Source organism: Channa argus, chromosome 12 (genome assembly GCF_033026475.1).
Source record: "Channa argus isolate prfri chromosome 12, Channa argus male v1.0, whole genome shotgun sequence".
Taxonomy (NCBI): domain Eukaryota; kingdom Metazoa; phylum Chordata; class Actinopteri; order Anabantiformes; family Channidae; genus Channa; species Channa argus.
Genome location: NC_090208.1, coordinates 15,445,056 through 15,470,872, shown reverse-complemented (window position 1 = coordinate 15,470,872; position 25,817 = coordinate 15,445,056). Strand labels below are relative to the sequence as shown.

Genomic DNA, 25,817 nt, shown 5'->3' with positions numbered 1-25,817 from the left:
TGCAGCAAATGTGAGTATTTGATGTTTTTTTCATTGTATATTGAAATTGTAGGTTGCAGCTTGTCCCACAAAACAAGACATTTTATAAAATCTCCTTGGACAAAATTAATTCATTGGAAAATATAGTTGGCGGATTCATCAATAATATAAGACATTGTTAGCTTAAAAATATTGAAATAATCATGAGGAGTTTATTTCTGCATGTTAACTGGCTCTGTAATCTATGACTTAGTCAGCCTGCTTTGCTGATTTCAGTAAATGTGCTAAAAAAAATATATGTATATATTTTTTATCCCAACAAATGGTGGGCTGCTATACCAGTCATCACAATGTGTAGTTAAACACTGTTTGAATTACATTATGTGATTTTTTTTTGTGTTAATATTTTATATGAAATGTTGTTATACACATTACAGAAATATTGGGATATGTAAATGTTATGTAAACAGAGAAGATTTCATTCCCAACTTGGGATAAAAATTGTTTTCCCAACCTGAATCTGAAGCTGAAAACTAACAAAACTTGATTTTGGACTTTAAAGAAGAACATTTAAAGTAACAAATGAGAAACAGACTGGAAAACTAAAGTAAGAGGTTTGAAATATTTATGCACATATGCAGATAACAGTGACATTATGTAAGAGAATCAAATTTATTGTTATCCCAACCCTCTTGTGTTGTAAAACATCACCCCTTCCCCACACACCTTCCTCTGCACAAACACACACACAAACACGCACACACATACACAATAGCGGCCTTTGCGCTCCTCAGACGCAAGAGCTCGTCCACGTGTGTGACGCGCTCGCGCTGACGCCGTTAAATACGGTCGTCCTACGCGTACAGTGAGTGAGTCAGTTAGTTAGTTCACACACGCTGAGCGGAGGCAGGAGAACAAGATTCAGAGCTCGCATAAACCGTCAGCTTGTGGCCATATCTCGGTCATTTGTGTACACGGAGCTTGGAGGAAAACTTGGATATTGTGCGTGAAAAAAAAAAAAAGAAGAGGAAAGAAAAAAAAAAAAGAATTCGGCGGTTCACCTGACGCGCGAGGACACAGTTTGCATGAAACTGCCCAGGTAAGACAAACATATTTGAATAGCGTGACTGAGAGAAAAAGTAAGTTGAATCATAAACACCTGAGACATTTTTTAACGTCTTGTTAACGGCTACAAAAAATGTTTAGTTTCGCGGGGCTGAGCCCAAACCGCGCTGTAAAAATGTGAGAATATAAATCCATCTTTTCTGAGGTCATACGTTGCTCAAGACGTCTTTCATTTGAATTCGTGTAATCGCAAGGCTCTGTAAGCTAATTCGGCATGAACGGGTTTGAGATCAAGTCCTGTTCATTGCTTCAACAGTTGATTTTTGTTTTGGTGCAAGAAGATGTCGACTTCATCCAGTTTAGGGTGTAATAGTCCAATATTGCATTTAAACGTCCAACTTACTTTACTATATCAAATATTTGTCTGCTTCTAGCTGCAAAATTCCTCCAGATGGCATCACCCGAGGAGTTTTTCATCATTAGGAGTTCAGATGATTTGGGGGACCTCTGGAAAAGCAGGTTGACCATGATCACAAACTCCATAGTGTGGGCAACAAGATGACATAACCTGAACTGAAGGATCCTCCAAGTGATGTCATCTAGAGGCATTTTTCAGCTAGAAGTAGATGTACATGTACTACCCAAACTAAAACCATAAGAAGCAAGTTCAAAACAATTGAAGCCGTCCTTGATGTTCTCTCTCCTAGGATGCAGCTTCAAATGAAGAAAGTTGACTCTCTATTGAATATACTTTTGCCACATGCTTTGGGTAAAATATTGTCAACGTATTACTCTAAGATTTTCTTAACAGGATGAACTGTTAGCAGATTTTGGTCAGTCATGAAATGGGGATAGTTATTCTGATCACGTGAAGTTCTTTTGATGTACTTTAGATCTTTTCTCCGTCTAACATTGCCTTGCATCAAGTGACAGAGCAAACTGGTTCTACAGGGGCTGTGGTTTAATGCAACACTGGGGTCAGAGTCTCCGAGAGAGAGTTTTAGGTACTTTGGCAGGTACTTTATTTGTAATCCACTCATGTAACTACACACAACACACATCTGTGTGTGCATATCCTGGGTCAACCAGCCTGGTTTTTGTGATGTGACACACACTCAGAAGCATGCCATTGTTTGTAGGAGAAACATTTAGGGTGGGGGAATGCAAAGCTGTTTCCTGCACAGGGGATCGGCTAACAATGGACAACACCTCAGAACAGTCGGCGGTTCTGTCTGCAGCTCACATCTTAAGAGGGAGCTAGGATGTTGAGAAAATAGCCCAGAAAAGAGAACCGGGGAAAAAAATTAAGTGTAAAACAATGGAGAACAGGCAGTTCTGTAGAATGAATGACAATAGGAGGCCACATGTAGTTACATAAAGCTCGAGTTAGCAAGGTCACAGATACTTTTTATGTGCTCTAGTAATGACTGGTATGGTGATAGTTTGAATAATTGAGATGGGTAGAGTTAAAAGAGAGCCCTACGTCATTATCTGTGTGGTGTAGCAACCTTCTATTTTCACATTTTGTATCCAGTTCAATGGTGTTTGTAGCTCATTTAAAGGTTCACTGCTCACTGTGTGCACAAAGCCCAAACTACACCTAACTGTAAATATTTAGTGTGTGTGGTTTAAAATTTTCACTCAGTGCATCACATGCTGATGATTTTTAATGACCATTTGTTTTCCCACGCTGTGGCTCTAGTTGTGCTGACAGTTGTTTGTTTTTTTTTTCCTCATCAAAGAGTTGTGAACAGGAAATTGCATTAAAAAAAATTTACTAATCAAGAATTGCTTCATATTTTGTGTCAAAACTGTCCATTGTTAGGATGTAGCCTTCTCTTCACCCTATTTTAACTTCAAAGCTTGTCAAAGCTTCAGCATTTGTCTCGGAATTATTCACGTGTCTTTGAGATGGATCCACTAACGCCACTCTCTTTATCTTCCTCATTTCAGAGCAAAGCTGTGGATGCTGCTTCTCTCCTTTTAAAGACGTGAGGTGGGAGACGTTGTAAAGGGAACCAGCTGACCACCAGCAGTCGCACCTCTGCAATAATTTCGTCCAAAACCCAGCCAGAAATGTCTCTTAGCACTTTCCAGCTCATGCAGACCCTCAAGAACTCTCCTGCTGCGCTGCGGCGCCGCTTCCGCCGCGACCGCACCGAGTCTTTGTCCCACGGTGATCCTCTCTTCAAAGTTCACTACCTGGGCACTGAAAAAATCTTCTCCCTGGATCGAGAGCAGGCTCAGGATGCCATTAGCCATTTGCTAGAAGGTATTGCGAATGGGAAAAAGCTGAGCAAAGATCACGCTCTGGTGGTGCGCCCACGATATGTCGAGGTCAAGGAATTAAGTACAGGACGGCAGCTCACTAAGACGTACCTGCAGGACATTGCATACTGTGCTGCTGATGCCAACCGACCTAATGTCTTCCTGTACATCTGTAAACATCACGGGCAGCAGCTGCAGTGTCGGGTGTTCTGGTGCAGCCGGGCAGAGCGGGCCCGAGACATGACAGCATGTCTGGCTCACTCCTTCCAGCGTGCGTTGAGTGACTGGCAGCAGGACGGCTCGGCCACCCTGACTGCAGGAGAGGTAAAGGGGAAACGTGGTGAGGAGTCGTCCAACTCTCCTACCAACACAAAGAGCTCCACGCTGCCTGCCAGTCTGGGAAAAGGTGAGAAAACAATACTGCCTCACAAACAAGTGAAGTCACCTAAAACAAATACTATATTAAACCTGATCATTGACACAAACACAAACATGATCTTTCACTCTGTGTTCCCGTGCAAACCATTGAGCTTCTTCAGTAAACTAATAATTGATAAAGTATGTGCAAATCTGATTTAAAAGTCAACCTGACTCCTTAAAATCATGTGAATTGAAATATATTCGTAAGCTGCAGGGCCATTAAAGTAACTTTGCTAAGCTTGAATAGTTAATCTTTAGTTTGACTAGTTAATCTTTACCTCTCTCATGTTTTAATTTAGATGCCACTTTATTTATGTGGTATAAAATAAACTGTTTTGATGATTTGAGGAATTGCAAAATAAGCTTTCCAAAGCCAGGCTAAATTTGCGAGAGTGCAGATGATGCACGTATGCATGTATTGCTGCTTTCTAGTTTTTCATATTTTTCATGTTTTCCCCAGATTTAGAGAATAGGATAATTAAACAGCTCAAAAAGTCAGATCTAATGTAGGTCTGATTCAAATATATTTACTGCGATTTGGATTTGTAGGGCAGAAAGGGAAATGTTTGATGGTCCACAGTGGTCTGTATTGGTGTACAGTTATATTACAGTAGTTTGGAAAGTAAAACTTTGTGGATGTACCAAGAACAATAAGTGAAAGTACTGAACACTGCAGTGGTAGTAAATGAATAAACTCACTTGGACACTTCTTAATAACTTTAATATTTAAACACCAGTGTTAGCTTTTTATTTGCATTTACCAGACCAATGTCACTTATCTATTCTTTTTTTTTTTTTTTTTTTCCTGCTTTTTTTTTTCAGTTCGCTGGAGGAAGAGGAGCTCTGTGTCTCGCAGCCCCCTCAGGGGCATCACCAGAAGAGGGTCTGCCTCTAACAGCTGGAACTGAACCCCGGCTTTAAACCTTTAGACGTGGGAACACATTAACATGATGACAACCTCATGAATGAAAGCACTGAAGGGAAGAAGGAGATTGGAACGATGACAAAATAGAACAAGGGACAAAGGGGATAAAATCAGGATGTGGAGTCCATATTTGGACATATGAGGACACTTCTCAGTGAGTGTATGGACTTGAAGGTTGTTTGTTGAATTGTCAACAGGTTTTGCTTCACAGCTGCTTTTGTTCACCTGTCAACAGTTTCATGAGGACATGTGACTGAGTCATTTAAGGACTTGACTGGTTCATTTCCATGGCTCTTCTTTGTTTGGACTGTTTGTTAGCATGACACTTGAGTCACTGATGATTTGCTGCAGTGTAGACATGAAATCAACAATGCTGGTGGCTAAACAATCCATAGGCAGAACTGGAAAAAGATAACAAGAATCTTGTTTTTTTTATCTTGTTTTTTTAATTCACATTTTGACATGTGATAGGTCATGTCTTTATTCAAAATTTTAACCCTGTGGCACTAGCAATCATGTTCCTTTTTATTTTTGAATAGGATGGATGGATGAAACCACACCAGATTTGCAGACTCGTCATACAAAAGTCAAGTAAAATGACTCCAGTCTGTAACGCACCTACAGTAAAAACACTCATTTAGTCTCAGACTGATATCTCTGACATTAATTAAATTCCTACTCAAGGACTTAATTAATAATTTCACATTTTAGGAGTCATTTGCTCCTATGATGTATGGCGGGCCCAGCACCTGCCAACAATTTTACAAAACCTTTGCTGAACTTGCAGCGACAACAAAATCCTCCGTTATGCACTCCAGCAACACTGCAATAAACCAGATTCTGACTGTTCACACTTCAGTGATAAATTATTTGCAGTATGTAGGAGGGAAAAAACACACAACGCAGTGACTTGCAGGTTTGTTTTTATTTGAACACTGGGATCTGTGTGCTCCCATGTCGAGCCTCTGTGGGGAATGTGCAGACATGCACGTGCATTCCAACAGGAGGAAATCTGAGACGGAGAATCTTATAAATCCCCAAATCCTCATGTCCAACCATGAGTTTGCATTTTGAGCCTCCTCATCCTCAGATGCTACAATGTGCTTTTTAGCTCTTGAACCCTCGGCATGTTCACATTACCAAAGCCATAAAAGGTGAACTTACTACTTAGGTCCAGTTAAAGTGACTATTATAGCCACAGTCGTGTGCAGTATTGCATAACATGCTCTCATAATGGGGATTTCTGTCCAAGGTTTACAAACGAGAGACTCCAGTGATACACTCCGAGGCTACCATTCAGTTCTCCCTTTTTATTTTTTTTTTTCTTCCTGACCAAAACTAAGCTAGAGAAGTCACCTTTTTGGACTGGAAAGGTGCCTGAGTTTTTTACTGATGTGCCACTTTGTTTTTATCAGTTTTAACATTTTTGTACTCGTGATGTATCTTACAAACGGCACAACCCTCATCTCAAAAGGGTTTTGATGTGCCTGCTTTAAGGTGTATTTAATCAATTCACTATTTTGTTATTGTATATATTTAATTAAATGTTTTATGATATATTAAAGCTTTTTATATATAACACACCTATTTGTTAGTTGTTCTTGTACTATAACCAGCTTTAATTCCTGCTGCTTTGACCCTGATGGATGAGTCCATGATTGGACACTCAACATTTAAGTTATATTTGGCCTGAAGAAAACAGAATTCCTGCTCCAAGTATGTCTGTGTGGGAGAGAAGGAGAGATTGAAGGGTTTGGCCAGGCAGGGCAAGATGTTCAGAGAGGTCCTGGGATTTTTAATCTCGACCATGTGACTGATTTCCCAGGGTTATTTCTCCCGTGTTTCAACTTTTTGAAAGCATTTTGAATACATGTGACCATGCTCCAGCTGTAGAAAGGATGCAGATACAGTTCCAACCGGATGGTGAGTCCTTGAAACCCATGTGTTCAACAACCATTTATCCAGCTAGAATTCAAAACCCTCTTTGTTGACCGTTGCATTAAATGTACAGTTCCTGAGAACTACGACACCACTAAAACATGCTTTACCTACGGAGAGCTTAAATCTAAAAGGAAATAACCTTGATCACACTGCCTCTTGTTGCACAATCTGATTGAGATAAAAGTTAAATAACCAGATGCTTTTTTTTCAATGTAATTTTGAAAGTAAGACTTACTTTAATTTGGATCTATTCAATGCCCTGTAAGAAATCTAAGATTTAGACAATTGACCTATGACCCGAAGAAGCTTGTTTTTAATGAGTTGAAAGAGCTGCTATACCAAATGCAATTTAGTCACCAATAAGCCCAACATGCATTGGAGTGTTGGAGGAGACCGGTGTACCCAGAGGAAACACAAGCACAGGGAGAAGACGCAAACTCCACACAGAAGGCTCACAGGTTGATTAGAGCCCATGACCTCCTAGCTGTGAAGTGGGATTGCTAATCACTCCATTTCACATGGGTAGACAATTCCACATCGTGTTGAAGAACAACACTGCTACATTAATGATTAATATACGCCGCAGCTGAAGCTGGCACCACTATCCCAAATTATGGAACCCCATCTCAGAGGCCACCAGACACAAGGTTGGTTCACCTGTCTGTGTTGCACATAATTTAGACATTAGCTAAGGTGATGGAACCACAGGTTTTGTTAAGGTCCATTACAGGAAGAACTATATAAGGCTTTTCACAAGTTCTTCAGAGACCACAGGAAAAAACTTGTTTAGATGATACAGCCTCTGCAGGGATAGCTGAGAAGCCATTCAGCATAAATAAAGCTGTTTCACCTGTCTCGGTTTCTCATAATACAGGCAGTAGCATGCATGAAGGAATTACAGTTGAGGGTAAACTCAGGAAGAAGTATTTGGAGAGCATTCGCAAGTTCTTCTCAAGGATGTGCAAGTGCATAAGTTGTTGTAGAATAAATGTAATTGAAAAAAACTGACATGATTTATGCTAAAGAAGCCCTGCCCAAGTACTGAGTTGATAAAGGCCCATAATTTACAGGAGTGGGAAATGTCTTTTTGGACTGATGTTAGGAAATATTCACATTTTGAGACACTAGAAGTTTTTATTTTAATGATCTGTAAGCCACAGACGTTGAAATTAAAAGGATACTAATGCTGAAATAATTATCTTGAGTTCCACTTTAAATCAAAAATATTATAATATTACAATGTTCAAATTTACTTAGATGCACGATTACAGTACCAAATTACATTTAAGGTTAAATTGATGACATGGTAACTGAGATTAGTTCTGCTATTCATTTCAACCGATCAGGCATAATATTGTGACCCCCTGTGAAATGTAAGGCAATCCAATACGGTAGCTCTGGCGTGAATTTTACACAAGTTTACAATTTCTCCGTTTTTAGATTGAAACTGTCAGAAAGGTTATAATTCTACTATATTTTTATATGTTTATGGTTGAGGTCAAAGTGGGTAGTGGAGTCGTACTGGAAAGCATTATAAGAAGAGGTGGTTGTAATGTTTTGGACACCCTATTTAAAATGAATACGATCACAATGTTACCCCTGATCAGTGTACACTCACTCCTCTCCACAAGAGTCTTGAACTGTTGTGCTGCTGGCTGCAGCATGGTTTTCCCGCTGTCGTTGTAACTCAAGCAGGGACTGGACATGCAGACGCCTCAGAGGCTTCACCTCCTCTACAACTGAAAGGAGAAAACAATAAAATCATCGAAAACACGAACCGATAATTTCATTTTGAAATGTAGCTGTTAGTGTCCAGTGGGAGAAAGGCTGTGTGAACTGTGGCTAAACAGCATCACCTGCTGGTTTCAACATTAGTAGAAATGTATAAAAATCCAACAGCATATTGGAGTCTGATAGTGTACGGACACCAGCTGTTGTTGTCTAAGACCTCCTGGGATCAGAAACACACCTTTGTCATAGTGCAGCTCGTCACGGTTCCCGTAAACCACGTACATCTCCAGGAAGTTAAGGAGAGCCCCTGTGACAAGGAAATGGTCAGGGAGGGGTAGACTTTTGATGTAACGCATATCCAGGGCAAATGGATTGGAGGGAGAGGGAACAGTGCATAGGTACACCAGCTCGCTGATGACATCCCACACACGAATACCTTGGGGGAAAAAAAGGGAAGAAAGGATTTTCTTAAAAATCTAAATAAAACATTTGTAGAAGTCTTGAGTATTTTTCCATAAACCTAATCTGCACCAAACAGTAGTCTCTAAAAAAGGTTAAACACAAGCAATGACATCTGCATGTGATTTAGTTCATGGAAAATAGTGTTATTATTCAATTTGTGCAGCAAAACAATAACTTTGCCCTGTTTGGATTCCACACAGTTTCCATACCTCGTGTCTGCCAGTCTGCAATGGACTTAAGTTTCATGGGCGTGTCCTTGACCATCGAATCAGTTCCTCCGATGTTGACCAAACGTTCGTGATTTGAGCGTATCCAGGCATAGGGCCGGCCGTATTTGATGTACCCAGCCAATAAAAACAGAGTGCAGTTGACCTCCTGTTGAGGGACGAAGTGAAGTGTGTGTGTGTGAATGACTTAGTGGTGAGGTTCAAACATTCTGAGTTTTGGCAAAAACTAGAAATAGCTGTCTGTCCATGTGTGTGCTGCCCTTTGAAGCAACTTTTAGTTGTTAGGCTGTGGTTTTCTCTGGCTGAAGCACTTACAGGTACTGCAATTTCTCTTTCACTGGGCGATGCAGGAAGAAGATGCTCCTCACTGCTGGGTTCCCTACGAATTCAAGAAGAGGTTAACCAGTACGTGTCCCACAGAAAAACAATTTCAAGAACTGACAGAGAAAAAAAATTATCTGTGAAACTCTAGCGAACTATGTGATATGCACGGCTACAACTATTTGATTTCTAGATTTTTGGGTATACAGATGATGAAAGAAAATTTTGAGTCCTCAAGTGAGTCCAACGTGAGATCTTGTAATTCCATAAATGTCTAATGTTTGTATCCAAACATCACTTTACTGTCCAGTAATAGCAGCTCATTATTTCCACCATACAGGTAATGTACATGATTCACACAGAGACACCATCTGCATAAGTTGTTGTTGAGCACTAACAGTGAATGCAGCAACTACAAATGCTGCTTTGTAATGTTGCTGCCTAAAACAAAACAAATAGAAGCAGAGTCACGAACACGGAACTATCTCAAACATCACAAGCTCCACTGAACTCAACCCACAAACACCCAGAGTGACATCAGTTACCTTCCAGCGTGTGGCTGAGTCTTAGTGTGTGTGCGTGACTGGGGGTCTCGTGGCCCCGGTGGCTCCCCAGGCAGGGGAGAGCTGCTCCTGCTGTCGAGGCTGGGGGAGCTACTGCTGGGGGAAATGTTGCTGCTGTTGCAGCTGCTGGTGGAGGAGTAGGACGAGGCTCTGGACACGGCGAAGCCTGGGGAACGCCAACCCTGCAGGATGGGAGCAGGAGCAAGAGACAAAGTAAGTGACATGGGCCACTGTTGCGTGATTTATTCCATTAATTTCTGTAGTACACAAGCTGTGTGTTTGTGTCTATATGTGTTTTCTACAGAGGAAATCACACTGCATCCACACAACTGACAAGGTCCTCATTGACAACTGTCAGCAGCAACTCCTCTTTCCCTCTGAGCCAAGGCTGGAAGTATTTAAAACCCTGCGAGAAAAACAAAAAGTTTATTCATATTACCAAGAGTCTCTTCACAGTCTGCATCTACTGGGTGTGTCTGCTCGCACCTGTAATGATCCAATCAAAGCCATGTCGCTCAGGAAGTGCTGCAGCTTCCTCTTGTGCTCCCTCTCTCTCTTCTATTAAGCAGAGGTCAAATATATAAGGAAAAATAGCATTTTTAGATTATGTTCTTCATCCCCGAACCATAAATCACCTATTTCCCTTCAAGCCTTGTATCCTAGCAACCCACGCAACGCCTCCTCACAGCATCCTGCATTTGTACTGATAATAGCTTCAGCCGTGTTACTAAACTGAGGGACAAATGAGGGACAACGCGTAAACTGAATCATGGATTTGAGTTTCATGCTGCAAAACGTATTAGGTTGTCCTACTTAAATCAGTTCCAAGTAGTGCCGCACGCGCTGCAAACCCTGCATCTGATGAAGAGGCACGCACACCATGAGGGAAATATTACTCACGGTGCCGCTGCTCATCTTGATCCAAATTACAGAAACGTCTCATTCCCAGACGATCAAATGCTCCTGCATGTCCTTACTTTGTTTCCTTGGATGCTACAGTGGCACAAGCTTCGGTTTTGCTCGGGTGTTGCCTTATTTTGATTAATGGTGCTCTTGGTTGCAGGTTGAGGTTTTGGGCGATGTAAGTGTGGAGAATGATGCCCCTAGTGGCCATGCTGGAAACTACAATTACCGACAACAAAACTCCTTGTCCTCTAATTATAGGAAAAATGGTGCAGCCTAATTTTCTGAGGCAGTAAAGTCAGCAAAATGTCACTAACCACACGGATTTATTTATTTTTTTTCACTTTACAAATGGCAAAATAGTTTCACAAGATCATGGGCTCCATTTTGGTCTCAGTTATTGGGCCTGTGTTTTAATATGACTATCTTAGAACATGAATATGAATTTCTGTCATTATTTTACAGTTTTGCCACCCACCATTTTAACCCCCTAAATTCTCTTCCTCCCATCTTCTGACCACAGAGCAGGGTAGGTAGGGTATGGAAGTAGGGTTGCATCTCAGCAAGGTCAGAGCAAAAGTCCCCCCTGAACCGGCAGCTGACGTTTGGCAAGAACAAAAACAAAAGAAAACCCAGTGGCAACAAGACACAAAGCTCTGAGCTTCAGAACCACCAATCTCCTCGGATTCAAACCTTGGAAAAATATAACCCCTAAACTAATGTCTGCTCCTCTAGTTACTGTAAGGTAATGTCACCATTGTCATAGGAAATGACTGATGTCAGTGATGTCATGCTTTGTTCAAAAAATGAATTTATGGAAATTTAGCATCCACTACACATTGAGCCTGATTTTGGCAACCTATATTTTCTTCGAGTTAGTGCTACATGTCCTTGCCTGGAAAAGCATTTATTTGTTTTATTTTTGAGTTAGATGAGAAGATACCAGGTCAGTATTGTCTGATGAGATTAAAGTCTAAGAGACAAGCAGCTTAGTTTAGCACAGTCACAGTGTTCACTACACATCATGTACAAAATAGATTTTAAGATTCTGTATAAGACACAAGGAGATGATAAATTCCCCTAAATATCAGACAATCGTTGCTGTGGCATTTGTTGATCTGTGTAAGATAAGTCAGATTTTTGACACAAACATCACAAAAACAATTACTTTATTCAGTGAGAATTGATGGGGATTTTAAGTGGGGAATTTCACACTGAGAAAGTGCCTCTTAAAATCAATATAATGTGCAAAAAGAGCATTATTAGGCAGCATAGCAGATCTTTAAAAGAATTTGCATATTAGGTCTTTCTTCTCAGTTCAGCCTAAATGTTTTTGGAGCTGAAGTGAACAAAGAACGTTCTGATCTCTTTGGGTGAGATGGTCACAGTGAAAGCATCATTTCCACACCTCCAACATGTTTTCTCATCTAAAAAAATAAATAAATAAATACAATGAGTAAAGGAATGAGGCGATAGTTTGACTTGATGTACAGATGAAATTAAATCTGTTTCTCAAAAGAACTTTTCTGGCCAATACAATCTGTTACTTATGCAATACGAAATCTTGCTGTTTTCTGTTCTCCTATTTAAAAATAATAAGTCTTACTTGTTTCTAATTTATCTACAGTCTTCCACTTCCACCTCTGCAGATGAGTGATATCCGAGGTTCCTGTGAGAGAACGCTCCTCCAGCACTTTTACTTCCCCTATGCCTTGAAGAACTTCCTGTGCAGACATGAAATTACCATAAGAAAGAAAAATATGAAGAATTATGAAAGAAATCTTACAAAACTATGCTAATAATGAGATTTTGTTTTTGCATCATTGTATTTTAATTAATACCTTTAAATTTATGGTAACTGGCTTTGAAAGCTCTGGGTCTTCTCCCTCCTCAAAGAGATGCATGATTCTCAAGAGGACTCGGTCATAGTCCGGCTCTGAGTGCAGATCCTTACCTATATGTATGTTACATAAAACAACATATTTCTATCTGATATTTCTAACACAATTATATCTGATGACTTTGTCTGAAAAAAGAAAAACTCCACAACACAAAAAGTATATGTAAATAGATTTTTATGCACCCAGTATTTCTCCCAGCTGACCTGCATGTAAGTGGCTGAGGTGAACGTCATGATTAGCACAGTAGTTCCATCCAGGGATACTGAGGCTGAGCAGGTGGAGGTTCGGCGGCAGAACGACTGACTGCGCAGGAGAATTGCTTCTCGGCTCTCTCTCCTGCCAGGGCTTCTCTTCGTGTACAAAAGATTGGCGAACTTGGTTAACTAGCACAAAATATATAATAAATTATTTAAAAAATATCTAAAATATTAGCTAATTTTGAAATTGATGGCAGCAACAAAAAGTTTGAACAGGTGGAAGTTTCCTATTATGTAGCATCCCCTCTTTAACACAGAGAACTCAGCGTTTCTGGATTGTGGTCACATATGGCTTCTTCTTTGGATGATACAGCTTTAGCTTACATTTGTGGATTGCACAGCAAACTTTGTTCACAGACAGTGGTTTATGGAAATGTTCCTGAGCCCATGCACTGATGTCCAGTAGAGAATCACACCTGTTTCTAAGTTTTGAGCTTTGGGCTTGTGCCTTGCACACAGAGATTCCTCCTGATTCTCTGAATCTTTTGATGATATTATATACTGTAGATGGTGGAATCTTTAAAGTCTTCACAATTTTACGTTGAGGAACATTTTTCTGAAATCATTCCACAATTTTGAGATGCAGTTTTGTCACAAATTGGTGAACCTCTGCCAATCTTTACATTTGAGAGGATCTGTCTCTCTGAAAAGCTCCTTTTATACCCAGCTATGTTACTGATCTGTTGCCAAGTAACCTAATTAGGTTACGCTCCTCCATTTGTTTTTTTATTTGCAGCAATTACTTTTCCAGCCTTTTGGTCCCCCTGTTCCAACTTATTTGAGATGTGTTGCTGCCATCAAATTCAAAATGAGCTACTATTTTTAGTGAAATAGTAAAATATCTCAGTTTCAACATATGATATGTTGTCTATGTTTATTGTGAAATCATTGCATTCTGTTTTTATTTACGTTTGACACATCACCCTAACTGGTTTTGAATTGGGGTTGTAAATCTCAGATCTACCTTGTCTAGGGATAGGGTTATGGCTTGTTCCTTTTTACGAACTTGTTATTAAAGAAAAATCCCATATCCTGGGAACTTTTTGATGTCATGCAGTGTGTTACAAAAATTTGCACTCACGTGGTTGGTCTATAACCATGACAACAGGTCTGTGTTGCAGCTCTATTCCCTCTCTCTGGTGCGTAGCTGTGGCACTGATGGAGCCCAGCATCATCCACAGTGTGGGCCGTACAACTGAGCTGTCGTTGAGAGTCAGGTTGTAGCCAAGGTTCCAGGCCAAGTTGTTCCAAAGACGTCGATGGAGCATTACCTGAGAAGTTTTCAGGACATTAGCATGTTTCTGACTCAGTAGATGCTAACTGAGTGCGTTAATCCATTTATTTATTTTTTAGTTTACCTCTAGTTGTCCATTGTCCTGGCTGGACACACCATGGGCTCTGTCACTGACAAGTACCAGCCTGCTAACGTTATCCTCAATATAGGCAGCACGAACCATAGGGAAGTAGTTCTGCAAAATGCCCATTATATATAAAAAGGCTTTACTATTAGCAGTACTTGGCACATATAACATATAGAAATAAAAATTCCCATGTCTATTTTATCAAACAACTTACTCTTGCTAAAGTGTTGTTGGTAAACTTCCTATATGGCCTTTTCATCATCTGGTATCCGTTGTCATCTGTGTACAGGGTCCTGTTGTTCTTCAAGGAAGAGCTGGTCCTCAGGACAACCTCTGTGTTGAGTTGGAGGGGGCCCAGAGAGTAGGTCTGCTCCAGCCTGAGACACCTTACTGAGCTTCCAAAGCATTCTGGGACACGGGTGATGATTGAGTAAGCATAGTCTTTATCACCTTCCTCTCTGAAAGAGAGAACACCTCAAAGTGTGAGAATGAACGCTGTCCATGGCAGTCCATGCAGTCATGGCCGAGAAAAGAAAAGCAGAAAAACCTGAGACAAATAAATCCAAAATATTTAATACATTTTCCTTCACACACCTGTAGAAGTATTGCCTGATCTCGGATACAATCTTCCCAGGAATAATTTCCATTTCCACAGCCTTGTAGGCTCGCACAGCAGAACCGTTGGCACTAAAAACGTAGTTATCAGAGATGGGTCCTTCTTTTACATCTCCATTAGCATGGTACTCCCAGAAATCCTGAGTCATCATTACTGGGGTTTTTTCCTGACTTCTGAGGAAGACAGACAAGTTGAAAGTCAGAGAGTTATTTTAACAGAAGAGAAAAGCATCAACTGCAACATAAGCTCATTATTTATTGATTAATTATTTTGTTCTTTAAAATTAAGAAACAATATGACACCAATGACTGAACAATAGTTACTGCAATGTCCAAAGGTACAGAATTACTTGTTTTTGCAATTTAAAAGTTGAAAATCCAAGTGCATTAAATTTAAAACACATCACATATTTACATTTGAGAAGCTTAATTTTTGCTTAAAATATGATATTTATGATCTTTGATTACTTATTTATTTTCTATCAATAAAATACTATGTATCATAATCAGCTACAAATGCAACTAATAAAAAATGACAGTGCTTAACAAATAAAAAGCATTACAGAGTAAAAAATAGCAGAATAATCTCTAAGTAATATGCAAATATAAGTGATATGATACTTGTAATCTTACAGATATGTGATGCTGTGCAGTAGATTAGTGTCCTGGTCAAACATGAGCTTGTAACATTCATTTATAACTGGCAGAAGCCTCCTCCCAGTTTTCCTCCAGTCCTTGATGTTACGTCTTGCAAACAAGACTCCTTTGGCTTTATAAGTCCAGCTACACTTAGGGCTTCTAGAACAAGTTGTCTGAGAGAACCTAATCAAGTATTTCCTGTGCTGAAGGCCTCGGAGTTCCACCACGATGAAAAGGTCATTGGTCACATTGGACTGCGCAGACCTCTGGATCTAGAATAGACAGAGTAAAATATTATTGACGCATATATTTTGTGTGTGTAAGACAATGTCCAAACACTATGTTTGTTGACTTTATGAAAAATGTCTTTATAATACTACACCATATTTTAGCATTATTTATTTTTCCGTAACACGAGTTAATAAAAAGTTTTTATTTGAAGTCGAGACATTTAAACATCCATTTACATCAAAACACACACACACAAACACACACACACACACACACACACACACACACACACACACTACCTGTGCAGGCACTGCATGTCCTTCATCATCAAAGACAGCTGCATACAGGGATGTTACTGTAATGTTGATGATAGTGGTGATGTTCCATGCTAAAGGGTTGTAAATGATGATATGCTGCTCCAGCTCCTGATCAACACCTGGAATCAGGAGAATAATTACAAATTATTTATTTTAATAGTAACCTAAACCATTCTGAAATAGTAAAGGTGCTTGAATATGCAGCCTTTCTATTAAACTTTTTTCTGAAGAGTTAGACATGACTGATACCATTGTCATTGCGCCTCATTGCTTGGTAGGAAAGCAAAAAGACAATTAGTTAATATAAACACTAACTTAAAATCTTACTTATGAAGCGTACAAAAGGGTTAAATTGGCTTTTTTAAACTCACAAATCAACAGTCAGGAATTGCTACAACAACAACAAAAACAACAACAACAACAACAACAATAATAATAATAATAATATGTTAATTAAATTTTATTTTGTCCTGCTGTAATGACCTTTTCTCTGGTAGTGGCTGCTGAGGAAGCTAGGTTTGTCAAGCCTGTGGGGCAGCAGAAACAGTGCAGACTGTAGCTCCTTTACTCCCATCATAGCCTGCATGAGATGCTGGAGGTACATGTCTGCTACCTTTGGAGATTCTGTGCCAGTGATGCCATCATGGTGCTGCACCTAAAAAACAACCACCAAATACTCTTTTGAGTCTAAACCAGACAATCATTCAGTGATAAGTTTATTCGGATGATTTGTGCTCATCTAAAACTGAAAGTCAAATATACAGTATACTAAATAGTGTGCAGCAAATAAATTGGTTTTAGAATTATTTTTATAATAATGGAGTTAACTGCCTTTGACATTTTACCTCAGAGACAGCCCAGCGAAGGGCTTTCAGTTTGTCCAGGGCCCAGTCTTTTGTTACTGGTCCGTCAGGGTAGCTGATTCGATAGAGGGTGAAAAGAGTCTCAGCTGCATGCAGCTGAGAACTAGCCTGTCGTGCTACTCCTTTTAAAACATTCCTGGAGGCATAAAACCCTGTCCATGCCTGGTAAGGTTCTAGGGAATAAAACACATAAGCGACAGTCAGTGACATGAAAAGAGAGAACTGAAGCAAGTGTAAAGCAAGGGATGATTAAATTACAGAATGGTTTTAGATTATTACCTGTAGAATATGGTAGAAAATCCTCACTCCCACGGACATCCCATGTGAGATTTGACTGGTACATGGCTTGGAAGTATTCACTTAGAGTAGCATACTGGACTGTCACCCCAAACTCTTTGCTGTTCTGGTTGATATACTTCATTAAAGGGTCCATGTTGTTAAACTGCACTGATGAGTTGTAGAACTGTTTATCACAGCCCTAAAGCACAAGGATTAAAGAATATTATATTAATTTAAATAAAAATACTTGTGGATGGCTGCACTAAAAAAGTCTGTACTGTTAGCTCAACTGGATTTATTACTAAATGAATCCAGGTTTCTACTTACCCATGGCCAAAGCACATGGTTAGTTCTAAACCACTCAGCTCTCTGCTTGATGTTTTCAACCATCGTCTGGGCGTAGGCATGTACAGTCTCCTTGGTTACGGGCAGGCTCATGTTGGGGTAGACTCCATCTTTAGGGGGGTCTGGGAACAAGGCAACTCCGTTCCAATAGAAACCAGAGCTGAGACATAAGAACATGTCTTTAATGACAGTCTGCTCTTTGTCTATTGCTTGATACTCCAGCTGTCTCTTAGGGTGGAACAGTAATTATTTAAAAAATGAATTATGAAATTAACTTTGATCACAAACTTAAGAAAGTCTTGTGAGTCAGTGTTTTTTTGCATTAGATTTCCTTGAATGGTTTTAGATGAACTAGAGTGTGTACAGATTCTATTAATATTCAAAACTTGTCATTTGTTTAGTAGTAAGCACTGGGGCTAAAATACACCCCACCATCATCAAACAATACCTAAAATATGCATTATTCAAAAATTGGCTAAACATGGTATACCTGTTAGAGAATGGCAGGTAGGATGGAGTGCAATAGCTAAACTGGTCCATAGTGTGAGTAAAGATCTCTTGCTGGGATTTCAAAGAGGGAGAACCTCGCCAAACAAACTGGAGATTCTGTACCAAAAAAGGAAATATCAAGATAAATATGCAGATTAAATGATGCCAATTTACTTTTTTGACCAACGTAGCTCAATATAACGTGGGCTGTTGTTTTATTTTTTGCTACGTAGTATCATCAACATTCAAAAATTGTAGTATGTGGAATCGGGCAGTAACTAATACCTTGTTTTTCTGCATTGTGTCTTTCAGGTCATAGTCAATGCGGGAGATGAGGTGGCCATTGAAACCTGCTAGGGCAAACAGGACTGGTGTGGTGGCAGATGCCCCAAATGGATCGACATGCCAGGAGAACTGAGGACGCACTCCAAATGTCTCATAGAGGAAACCATGGCCCTCTGAAAGAGCAGGGAAGTTGTGTGTAATTTACTATATAACTCATGCCTAGAAATGAGATTCAAAGAAGCAGGAAATGTGGTAAACTACCCGTCATTTGCAATATTTGGTCATCTAGATCAGTCACAGCCTCATCATGCATCACTTGGCCCCCAATGATGAACTCAAGTCTACCTTCTTTCACGAGCTGTCGCACCTAGAAAGCCAATCAAGCAATAACATGTTAATAATTAACTAAGTAATTATTTCATAGTAAATCATAGTAAGTACTATTTGGCTGTAAAACAGTGCCAAATCTGGGGTATCTCAGGCACTGCTGCAAATTTTTTACTTGAAAAATACATAATCTGAGTTAGAGTTAGACCTTCTAAAAGCTATTGTAACCAGATCATTGATAATAGCATGAGATATGCTTTGCGACTTTCATTTTCTTGCAAAATGTCAGTACATATTATTGATCCACTATATGTCCTTACTTGTCTCTTGTGGGAGTCTGTGGCAACAGTGTCCCACCATAGTCTGAAAAACTCCTGCTCCACAGCGATGAACCTGCGGTCTTTAGCCTTTGACAGCTCCTCAGTCACACTGGTGTAAACGTTGGCTGCATATGCGCGCATACTCTCCTTGAAAAACATTTTAAAGGAAATGCACAAATTTGCCTGAACTGTCGTCTGTAACGTTACTGTAAATGTTGGTCAACGTTAACATGTTAACAGAAATTTTGAAATTGAAACCTACCTGGATAGTGTACACCCATCCAACATCCATGTGACTGTGAGGAATGACAAACGTCTGAATTGGCTTGTTTTCGTCTGTCAATCCATTGGACAAACAACAACAACAAAGTACCGCAATAGAGATTAAAAATATCATCTTTTTGCCCTTAAATTAGAGACCGAGTCCTCAAATCAGCACTCAGACTTCCTTATTATTGTTGTGCTACAGCACGTGATACTGACGTCTCAACTTTAGTCAGTACGGAAGCCCGAACAGGTCAAAACAGCCTGTCCGCACGTCACTGTTCACCTTCTTTAGCCCGGAAACAATTCTTGTAATTCACGGCGCACCTTTGGAGTTCGAAGCGTGTCCTCCTGTGCAACAAACATGTCAAAAAATGTAAGAATAGCACTGGTATTTGGAGGCTTTGCAACGGCTGTGGCTGCTGCTTTTTATCCAATATTTTTCTACCCGCTCACGCATAAAGAAGAGTACAGTAAGTGGCTTCAAGCTAACAGCTAACTATACACAAGTTCATAATGTGTAGCTTAGTGTCATTTGTTAACTTAGCAGTTTGGTGCTTGTAAATATTTTACCATTCACTTATTCACTGTCTCTGCGCACAGATAATTTAAGAAAAATTATTACATTTACATCTTTATTAGTGAACGCTAGGTGCGCTAGCTATAACTCCATGTCTCCATAACTTGTGGATGTGTTACCTAATTAAAGGCAACTATCTTGCTTTTCTTCTGCCTTTTCCAGTGATGTTAACTAAGTGAGTACATTTACACAAGTGATGTACTTAAGTACAGAAGCTACTTAAATCCAGTGTAATTTGCAGTAAAACATGTATATTATACTTTTTGCTCCAAAAACTACATTAATTAAATTTCAGTACATAAAGTAGTTGAAGTGGCTCCGTCGTTGTTTGTGTCGTATATCAAGTTACAGTTACAGAAATTTAGGTTATCAATGGGAGAAAGTCTTTTTATGGTTAAAGACACAATAAGTAGAGCACATGGCAAGAATATAGCAAGCTCAGATACATAGTTAAGATATTTAAAATGGCCTGTTCGAAGTAAAAAAAAAAAAAAAAAAAAAAGCAATTCAATTCAAAGTTTTAATCAATATTATCCAGCTCTATATGTTCAGTTACATAGAACGTTTGGTAAAACCTGTATAATTAGCCAAATATCAAACTTTAAAATGTCCTTCCATTTGAAAAACAACCAATATTTAGATCTTTTACAATTTTACCTTTTATTTTGGGTAAATATCATATTTATTCATGTAAATGGAACAGAAAAAAAATTGTTTTCATTTTAAATGTAATCATCTTTATCAATATTAGCAGATATACATTTGCCAATACACTCTCTCTAGCTATATAACAATTTCTAATTATATGAACAAGGTTGCAAGTTTTTAATTTACTTTATTTGGTTTTGTAAGTTTAACCACATTTCTACATGTAATGATTTTAAATTGGTGACAAAGAACATTTAAAATAACTAATGTATGAATGTATGCTGTCCTGCGAGCACTTACAACAATAACCTTTAAACCCAGAAGACAAGTATCATTTCATAGTACACACCAAGAGGTTTCCTTTCCCCAACCTCAAAACCATAAACATGTAGCTAAACCAACTTAGACAATGAGTGATGCCAGGAAAATTCATTAAGCCACATAGTTGTGGTTACGACATATGTCTAGGACCGCCACTCCAGCTGTTGGACAGTGTCCTTTATTCTTAGCTACTTCTGGCCAGCATAGATGGAAAGCTATTGTCAGGGCAATACAGGAGATTGTGGATTTTGGATAAACTTTTTCCAGTGTTACTGACACACAGTAAAGACCAATAATAACTAGCTGCAATGTCAAAATATTGTTTAAGACACTAAATACAATAACTGTCTTTCATTATTAGGGGAAGTCCAAAAGTCCAACCGGGCAGGAATTAGCCAGGCAGACGTACAACCTGTTGGTAAGCGCACAAAGAAGGGGGCTTGGTCTCATCACCGTTATACAACCAAACAAATATACTCAATTTAATCTTTTAGAAAAATTGAATACAGTGTCCTAGTGTGCCGCACTCATTTAGGACATTGTGAATTAAGATTTCATTTAAATGCACACACTGTTGGAACAGGTGTGGTTAGTAAAATGACCATTTAATATTGTGGAATTCATGGCGTTATCACTGACATGATGTTTATTTAGATTTTGTTTTCTCTCAAGGTGTAAAGATATGGTCAGATCCATTCAAGTCTGCAGGAAAATGATGACCAGTGAAAGCTGACCTTTACTAATGCCAGACACTGATGCTGATGAAGAGTTTGACTGGAGAACGTCTATTTGATGAGTGCTTGGGGTGTGCGAGTGAGTGATTTCCAGAATGTGTTTATTTTGGCTGTTGAGTGATTCCTTACAAATAAAGTTTATTGCTCTAAACAGTTAAAAAATGTTTTAGACTTGCATGTTGTGTAATGTATTTTGTGTCCCCAAATTTAAAATCCTGTCAGATGCTGGTTCTCATTGGTACACAAGGGGGCATTGCATCCCTGACTGCAGATACAAAGGGCATTGATTGGTGTAATGTTTTGTTTGTGCATCTTAGATATTTTGGAAAAACTTCAGTATTTCCAAAAGCAACGTTCTGGTATGCAGCCTGTAGGAAATTATAATAAAATACACTTGTGGTTTGTTTACCCATCCCATTCACAAGAATCTCTTTTGACATTTTATTATGATTTAGTTGATGTGCGAGTCATAAAAACGTTTTAGCAGATGAGGGACAATGTCCAGTAAGCTGTGGTATCATCTTCCAAAATGGAAACTGTAGAGGCAGAGTTATTCCAGGACACATCACTCTGTATTATCATTTCCCTGTCACAGACAGAGGGTTTAACTGTTGCTCTGCTGTTTAAGTGGCATGTGACTTTAGCTGTGTTTTGCCCATAGGCTGAAAGGACAGGGCAGTGCTCCGTGGTCGTCTTGTTCAGAATCCTACTCTATGTGATCCAGACTCCCTTTACGAGTACAAGTGTGCTGTAAAAGCAGAATTCCAAAACTACCATTTTCTCCCTGTACTTTTGTGGTTTCCTGACACCGACCAGCATCCCCTTTCAGAGCTTGGTTCATCAAAGTCCTTTCGAAGGAAAGATAGATTAAGAAAGAGCTACAACATGTGTTTATGGTCCTTCAGGGATGGTGCATTTTAAATGCCCTTAAATCTTTCACAGTCCTTGATATAGCCTGTACTTTCGGCCCTTTAGGAGCATTCGTGAGGCCCGCTACCAGCAAAACCAACTGCACAGGCCAGCAACAGCCACTCTCTTTCTCAACCCCCCAATCAACAAGCCCCATTGTTTATGAGAGGTTGTTATTGTTGGGCTACATTCAGAAACAAGAGAAAACTCAAGAGCCCGGCTGTGCAGAGGCGTCCAAAGTAAAGAGAGCAAGGGGTGAGGGGGTGGTTAAGAAAAAGCGAAAAGCAGAAATTCCTCTCATTCCCCGCTGGTGTTTTCCAGATTCCTCAAGCGACAGCTTCTCGGCTGTGTGAGTGAAGTAAGCAACCAGAGGGGAAATTGAAGCAAACGGCGAGAGGAAGAGAACCACATTCTTGAGGGGACGCGTCACCTACACACAGAATAGAAAGACACTCAATCTCTGTTACTTCGCTTGGCAAAGTATGTAACAGGTTGTGCAGCATGGCTTTCAGTGTAGCCTTGCCGTGAACCAGCTTCTGAAACACTGTGACACTTCCTGTTAGACATGCGCTTTCTCCTTATGTGTGTCTTTTCTGAAGCAGGCCTCTGGTCTGTACCAGGCTTTTATGGGTCTGTGTCATCTCGTCCTCTCTATGTGCCCTTTGTCCCATTCAGCTGAATATGTAGATAGACACCCATCACAATAAAACTTTCAATAGGGTCAAAGCATACTATAAACCAAATGAACTCAACTTTGTCGCCTCTGCAGCACTTTCACCATCCCCACCATTAACCAATCACACAAATCTCTCCCAGCTATTGAGGAGGTTCTGGAGGGTGGTGGCAAGTCTCTGCTCTGAGCAGTTCGTTAGGCGTGTGTGTTCAAGAGCACCGGATAATTGGCCATGGTTTCTAACTAATTGCCATGGGAACAGGGGTTGACAGACAGGCCACAGGGTTGGAGAAACAGCGGAGAGCATTTGGGAAGGGGTGGGATGGGACGTAAAAGGAGCAAATGCCTTGCTCCTACTGTGTCTAGGGTGGAAAATATAGAAAAAGAAAATAACAAGTGAACAAAAACAAGAGTTTGGGAGAGCTCCAAAGGGACTCTAATGACACACTCGGTAATTGAAGACAGAGTACAGTGGAATTCATTTATATTTGAGGAGGTTTTTACAGCTTACAGGAGGGCTTTTTTGTTTTTGAATCAGTATGCAATTAATAAATTGGGTGGATGTACCTCATGTAAAAGATCACAGTCGGGTTATGGCATAAATCTAAAAAGGAAAACAGTTATGCACCTCATCCGAATAAGATGCTGTTTGTTAGTGTGCTTTGTGGTCAAGCATTAAACATTGGATTTTCAAAAACAAAACCAAGTAAACATGCCATAGTTAGAAGGTAAGACAACTAGAGCTAAAACAATCAAACCTGTAATCCACAGATTCAGAAGGTAACCACAAGTTGCAGGGCTAATTAAGACAAAACACATAAGAGATAATACCACCTTAAGCCACAAACAAGCACAACGTGTACTTGTGTTTCTGGGTGAATTAGTATAATATAAAATAAGCATAAGAAAGGGGCCGAAATGTGTGTGAGCAAACACTGCAAGGTAAAGCGCCAATGGATAATTTAATAATGGCATCTCAATGGCATGAACCTAAAAAATAAAGTGTTCAAACTTATTAATAAAGCACAACTTTACTGGATTCTTCTTCCTTGTGAAATGTACTCTTGAGCCTCTAGGCTGAAGCACAGATGAGAAGGAAGCTCACTTCTTCCCAGGTTACTCTTGTAGTCTTCAGCACCTGTCAGGATTCTGGACTTTTGGTTGTTTTCATTTCTCCACTTCTTGTTCACAGACTTTTATTTTGTGGTTACTTGTCCCCAATTCCTGTTCTCGTCTCTCCCGACTATTTACCCACCTTGATAGTCTTTGTTTTCACCTGTTCCCCCTTTAATTTAAACCTAGTTCTCCCCACAGTAGGGTGCCAGTTCTTCCTGTTTTCTTCAGCTGTTTGCTCACCTCATTCCACACACCTTGCCTACCTGCCTGTCCGTTTTTGGACTCTCTTTAGATGGACTCTGATTTCCCCTTGGTCTGAGGTTTGGTTTGGTTTGGTTATCCCTGCCTGTTAGGTTCTGTCTTAGTACTGAGGTTTTTAAATTCCACGTTTAGTCTTTCTTTATCTATTTCATTAGTTGTTTTTATTTATTTTTTATAGTTTTATAGTTACAGTTTAATCTTGTTAGCCTTTCGGTTCTTTGTTTGACCCTGTTAGTTTGTTTCTGTTTTCATATTTGGGTTTAATATGAAAATAGAAACAATTTTCTGTTTTCTCTCCCTAATCACTACAATAAACCCTGTTTTAATTTGAAACCTCTTGCCTGTATACTTGGGTCCTTAAATACCAAATACTAAATTTGTCACAGCACCAACCAGGGCTGACTCAAGTGACATCACCTGAGGCAGTTTATCACAATTTGTGCAGCTACCTGTACTTTATCTAAAGAGTTCTATGCATATACAGTAGTAGATGCTATAGAATGCACTAAATTTTCTGTATGTTGCATATAGATCACAAAACCACTGACCACATTTCCCCAAATGTCACGCTCAAAAAAAGGAACATCCCTTACCACTAATTTACACACATGCACAGGGGCAAACAAACACTGTGTATTTTTCTCCACAAAACAGGAAACAGTCTAAATTTCACATCTCACATTGATTGCTCAAACCTGTAAAACAATGAACAGGAGGGCCGTGGTTCAGTAGGCATACGACTGTGGAAACGGTATAAGTCTTAAGCAATGTATAGGAAAAAAGACGGTGGCCAGGTTAGCATCATGCGAGGCGAGCTGCCCCAATGACAGTGTGGTCTGGAGCAGGCTAGTGTTACAGTTAATGTGTACGTGAGTGTGCGTGCACATGTGTCATTCAGGAAAGAAAGCAAAGAAGTTCAGCTGAGAGGAACCCAGTGTCCCCTGGAGACTAAACTGTGGTTGTGGAATTTACTGGAACTCCAAACATCATGTGTGTGCTTTTGTATTATGTTCCGATTTGCCCCAAGCAGGACCACAAATAGATAATTATGGTTTGTTTTAGGTTGCATCTCTGTTGCCCAGTCGTGAAGGCATTGCAGTTCATTGCTGTGGTGTGCAGAGAGAGCCAATAAGATGGGGTGAATGATGCAATGATGATTTGTCTGTTCTCCCCCGCTTGGTGGCTAGTGTAATTTAGATTTTTACAGGAAGTTTTGGTTACACACATAGAGCATAGCTGTTGGCCACCCAGCGATTCACGTGTGAAAACGTGTTATG

General features: G+C 39.7%; 4 protein-coding genes across 9 annotated transcripts; 2 read left to right on the top strand and 2 right to left on the bottom strand.

The window, feature by feature from the left end:
* Positions 1-833: 833 nt before the first annotated feature.
* Positions 834-6,240, top strand: si:dkey-19b23.8 (low density lipoprotein receptor adapter protein 1-A). Of its 2 annotated transcripts, none has more exons than XM_067523471.1 (3): positions 834-1,078; positions 2,998-3,718; positions 4,555-6,240. In XM_067523471.1, exons 2-3 carry the CDS (start codon positions 3,121-3,123, stop codon positions 4,638-4,640), a joined length of 684 nt encoding a protein of 227 aa, XP_067379572.1. In that variant the 5' UTR covers positions 834-1,078; positions 2,998-3,120; the 3' UTR covers positions 4,641-6,240. The 2 variants fall into 2 exon arrangements, with proteins under 2 accessions (XP_067379572.1, XP_067379573.1); XM_067523472.1 differs by lacking the exon at positions 834-1,078 and adding an exon at positions 1,570-1,813.
* Positions 6,241-7,712: 1,472 nt separating this feature from the next.
* si:dkey-19b23.7 (uncharacterized) lies at positions 7,713-11,820 on the bottom strand. 3 transcript variants are annotated; one of them, XM_067523468.1, is made up of 8 exons: positions 10,803-11,820; positions 10,389-10,460; positions 10,237-10,308; positions 9,885-10,084; positions 9,334-9,397; positions 9,001-9,166; positions 8,568-8,765; positions 7,713-8,337 (listed from the first exon to the last, which is right to left on the bottom strand). In XM_067523468.1, the coding sequence occupies exons 1-8, from the start codon at positions 10,815-10,817 to the stop codon at positions 8,213-8,215; spliced, it is 912 nt and encodes a 303-aa protein (XP_067379569.1). In that variant the 5' UTR covers positions 10,818-11,820; the 3' UTR covers positions 7,713-8,212. The 3 variants fall into 3 exon arrangements, with proteins under 3 accessions (XP_067379569.1, XP_067379570.1, XP_067379571.1); XM_067523469.1 differs by lacking the exon at positions 10,803-11,820 and adding an exon at positions 10,716-10,757; XM_067523470.1 differs by lacking the exons at positions 10,237-10,308; positions 10,389-10,460.
* Positions 11,821-11,981: 161 nt separating this feature from the next.
* man2b2 (mannosidase, alpha, class 2B, member 2) lies at positions 11,982-19,523 on the bottom strand. 2 transcript variants are annotated; one of them, XM_067523466.1, is made up of 19 exons: positions 19,297-19,523; positions 19,035-19,181; positions 18,649-18,754; positions 18,388-18,560; positions 18,104-18,219; positions 17,596-17,773; positions 17,269-17,467; positions 16,972-17,162; positions 16,610-16,781; positions 16,109-16,245; positions 15,573-15,850; positions 14,919-15,113; positions 14,539-14,782; positions 14,322-14,432; positions 14,045-14,234; positions 12,910-13,089; positions 12,647-12,759; positions 12,412-12,529; positions 11,982-12,232 (listed from the first exon to the last, which is right to left on the bottom strand). In XM_067523466.1, the coding sequence occupies exons 1-19, from the start codon at positions 19,429-19,431 to the stop codon at positions 12,129-12,131; spliced, it is 3,087 nt and encodes a 1,028-aa protein (XP_067379567.1). In that variant the 5' UTR covers positions 19,432-19,523; the 3' UTR covers positions 11,982-12,128. The 2 variants fall into 2 exon arrangements, with proteins under 2 accessions (XP_067379567.1, XP_067379568.1); XM_067523467.1 differs by having other exon boundaries at positions 12,910-13,056; positions 19,297-19,522.
* A 30-nt stretch (positions 19,524-19,553) lies between these two features.
* Positions 19,554-24,855, top strand: smim20 (small integral membrane protein 20). 2 transcript variants are annotated; one of them, XR_010915703.1, is made up of 4 exons: positions 19,554-19,771; positions 21,209-21,265; positions 21,520-21,660; positions 22,812-24,855. XR_010915703.1 is itself a non-coding variant. In XM_067523474.1 (3 exons), the coding sequence occupies exons 1-3, from the start codon at positions 19,663-19,665 to the stop codon at positions 21,561-21,563; spliced, it is 210 nt and encodes a 69-aa protein (XP_067379575.1). In that variant the 5' UTR covers positions 19,554-19,662; the 3' UTR covers positions 21,564-21,743. The 2 variants fall into 2 exon arrangements, 1 of the variants encoding a protein (XP_067379575.1); XM_067523474.1 differs by lacking the exon at positions 22,812-24,855 and having other exon boundaries at positions 21,520-21,743.
* The last annotated feature ends 962 nt before the right edge of the window (positions 24,856-25,817 follow it).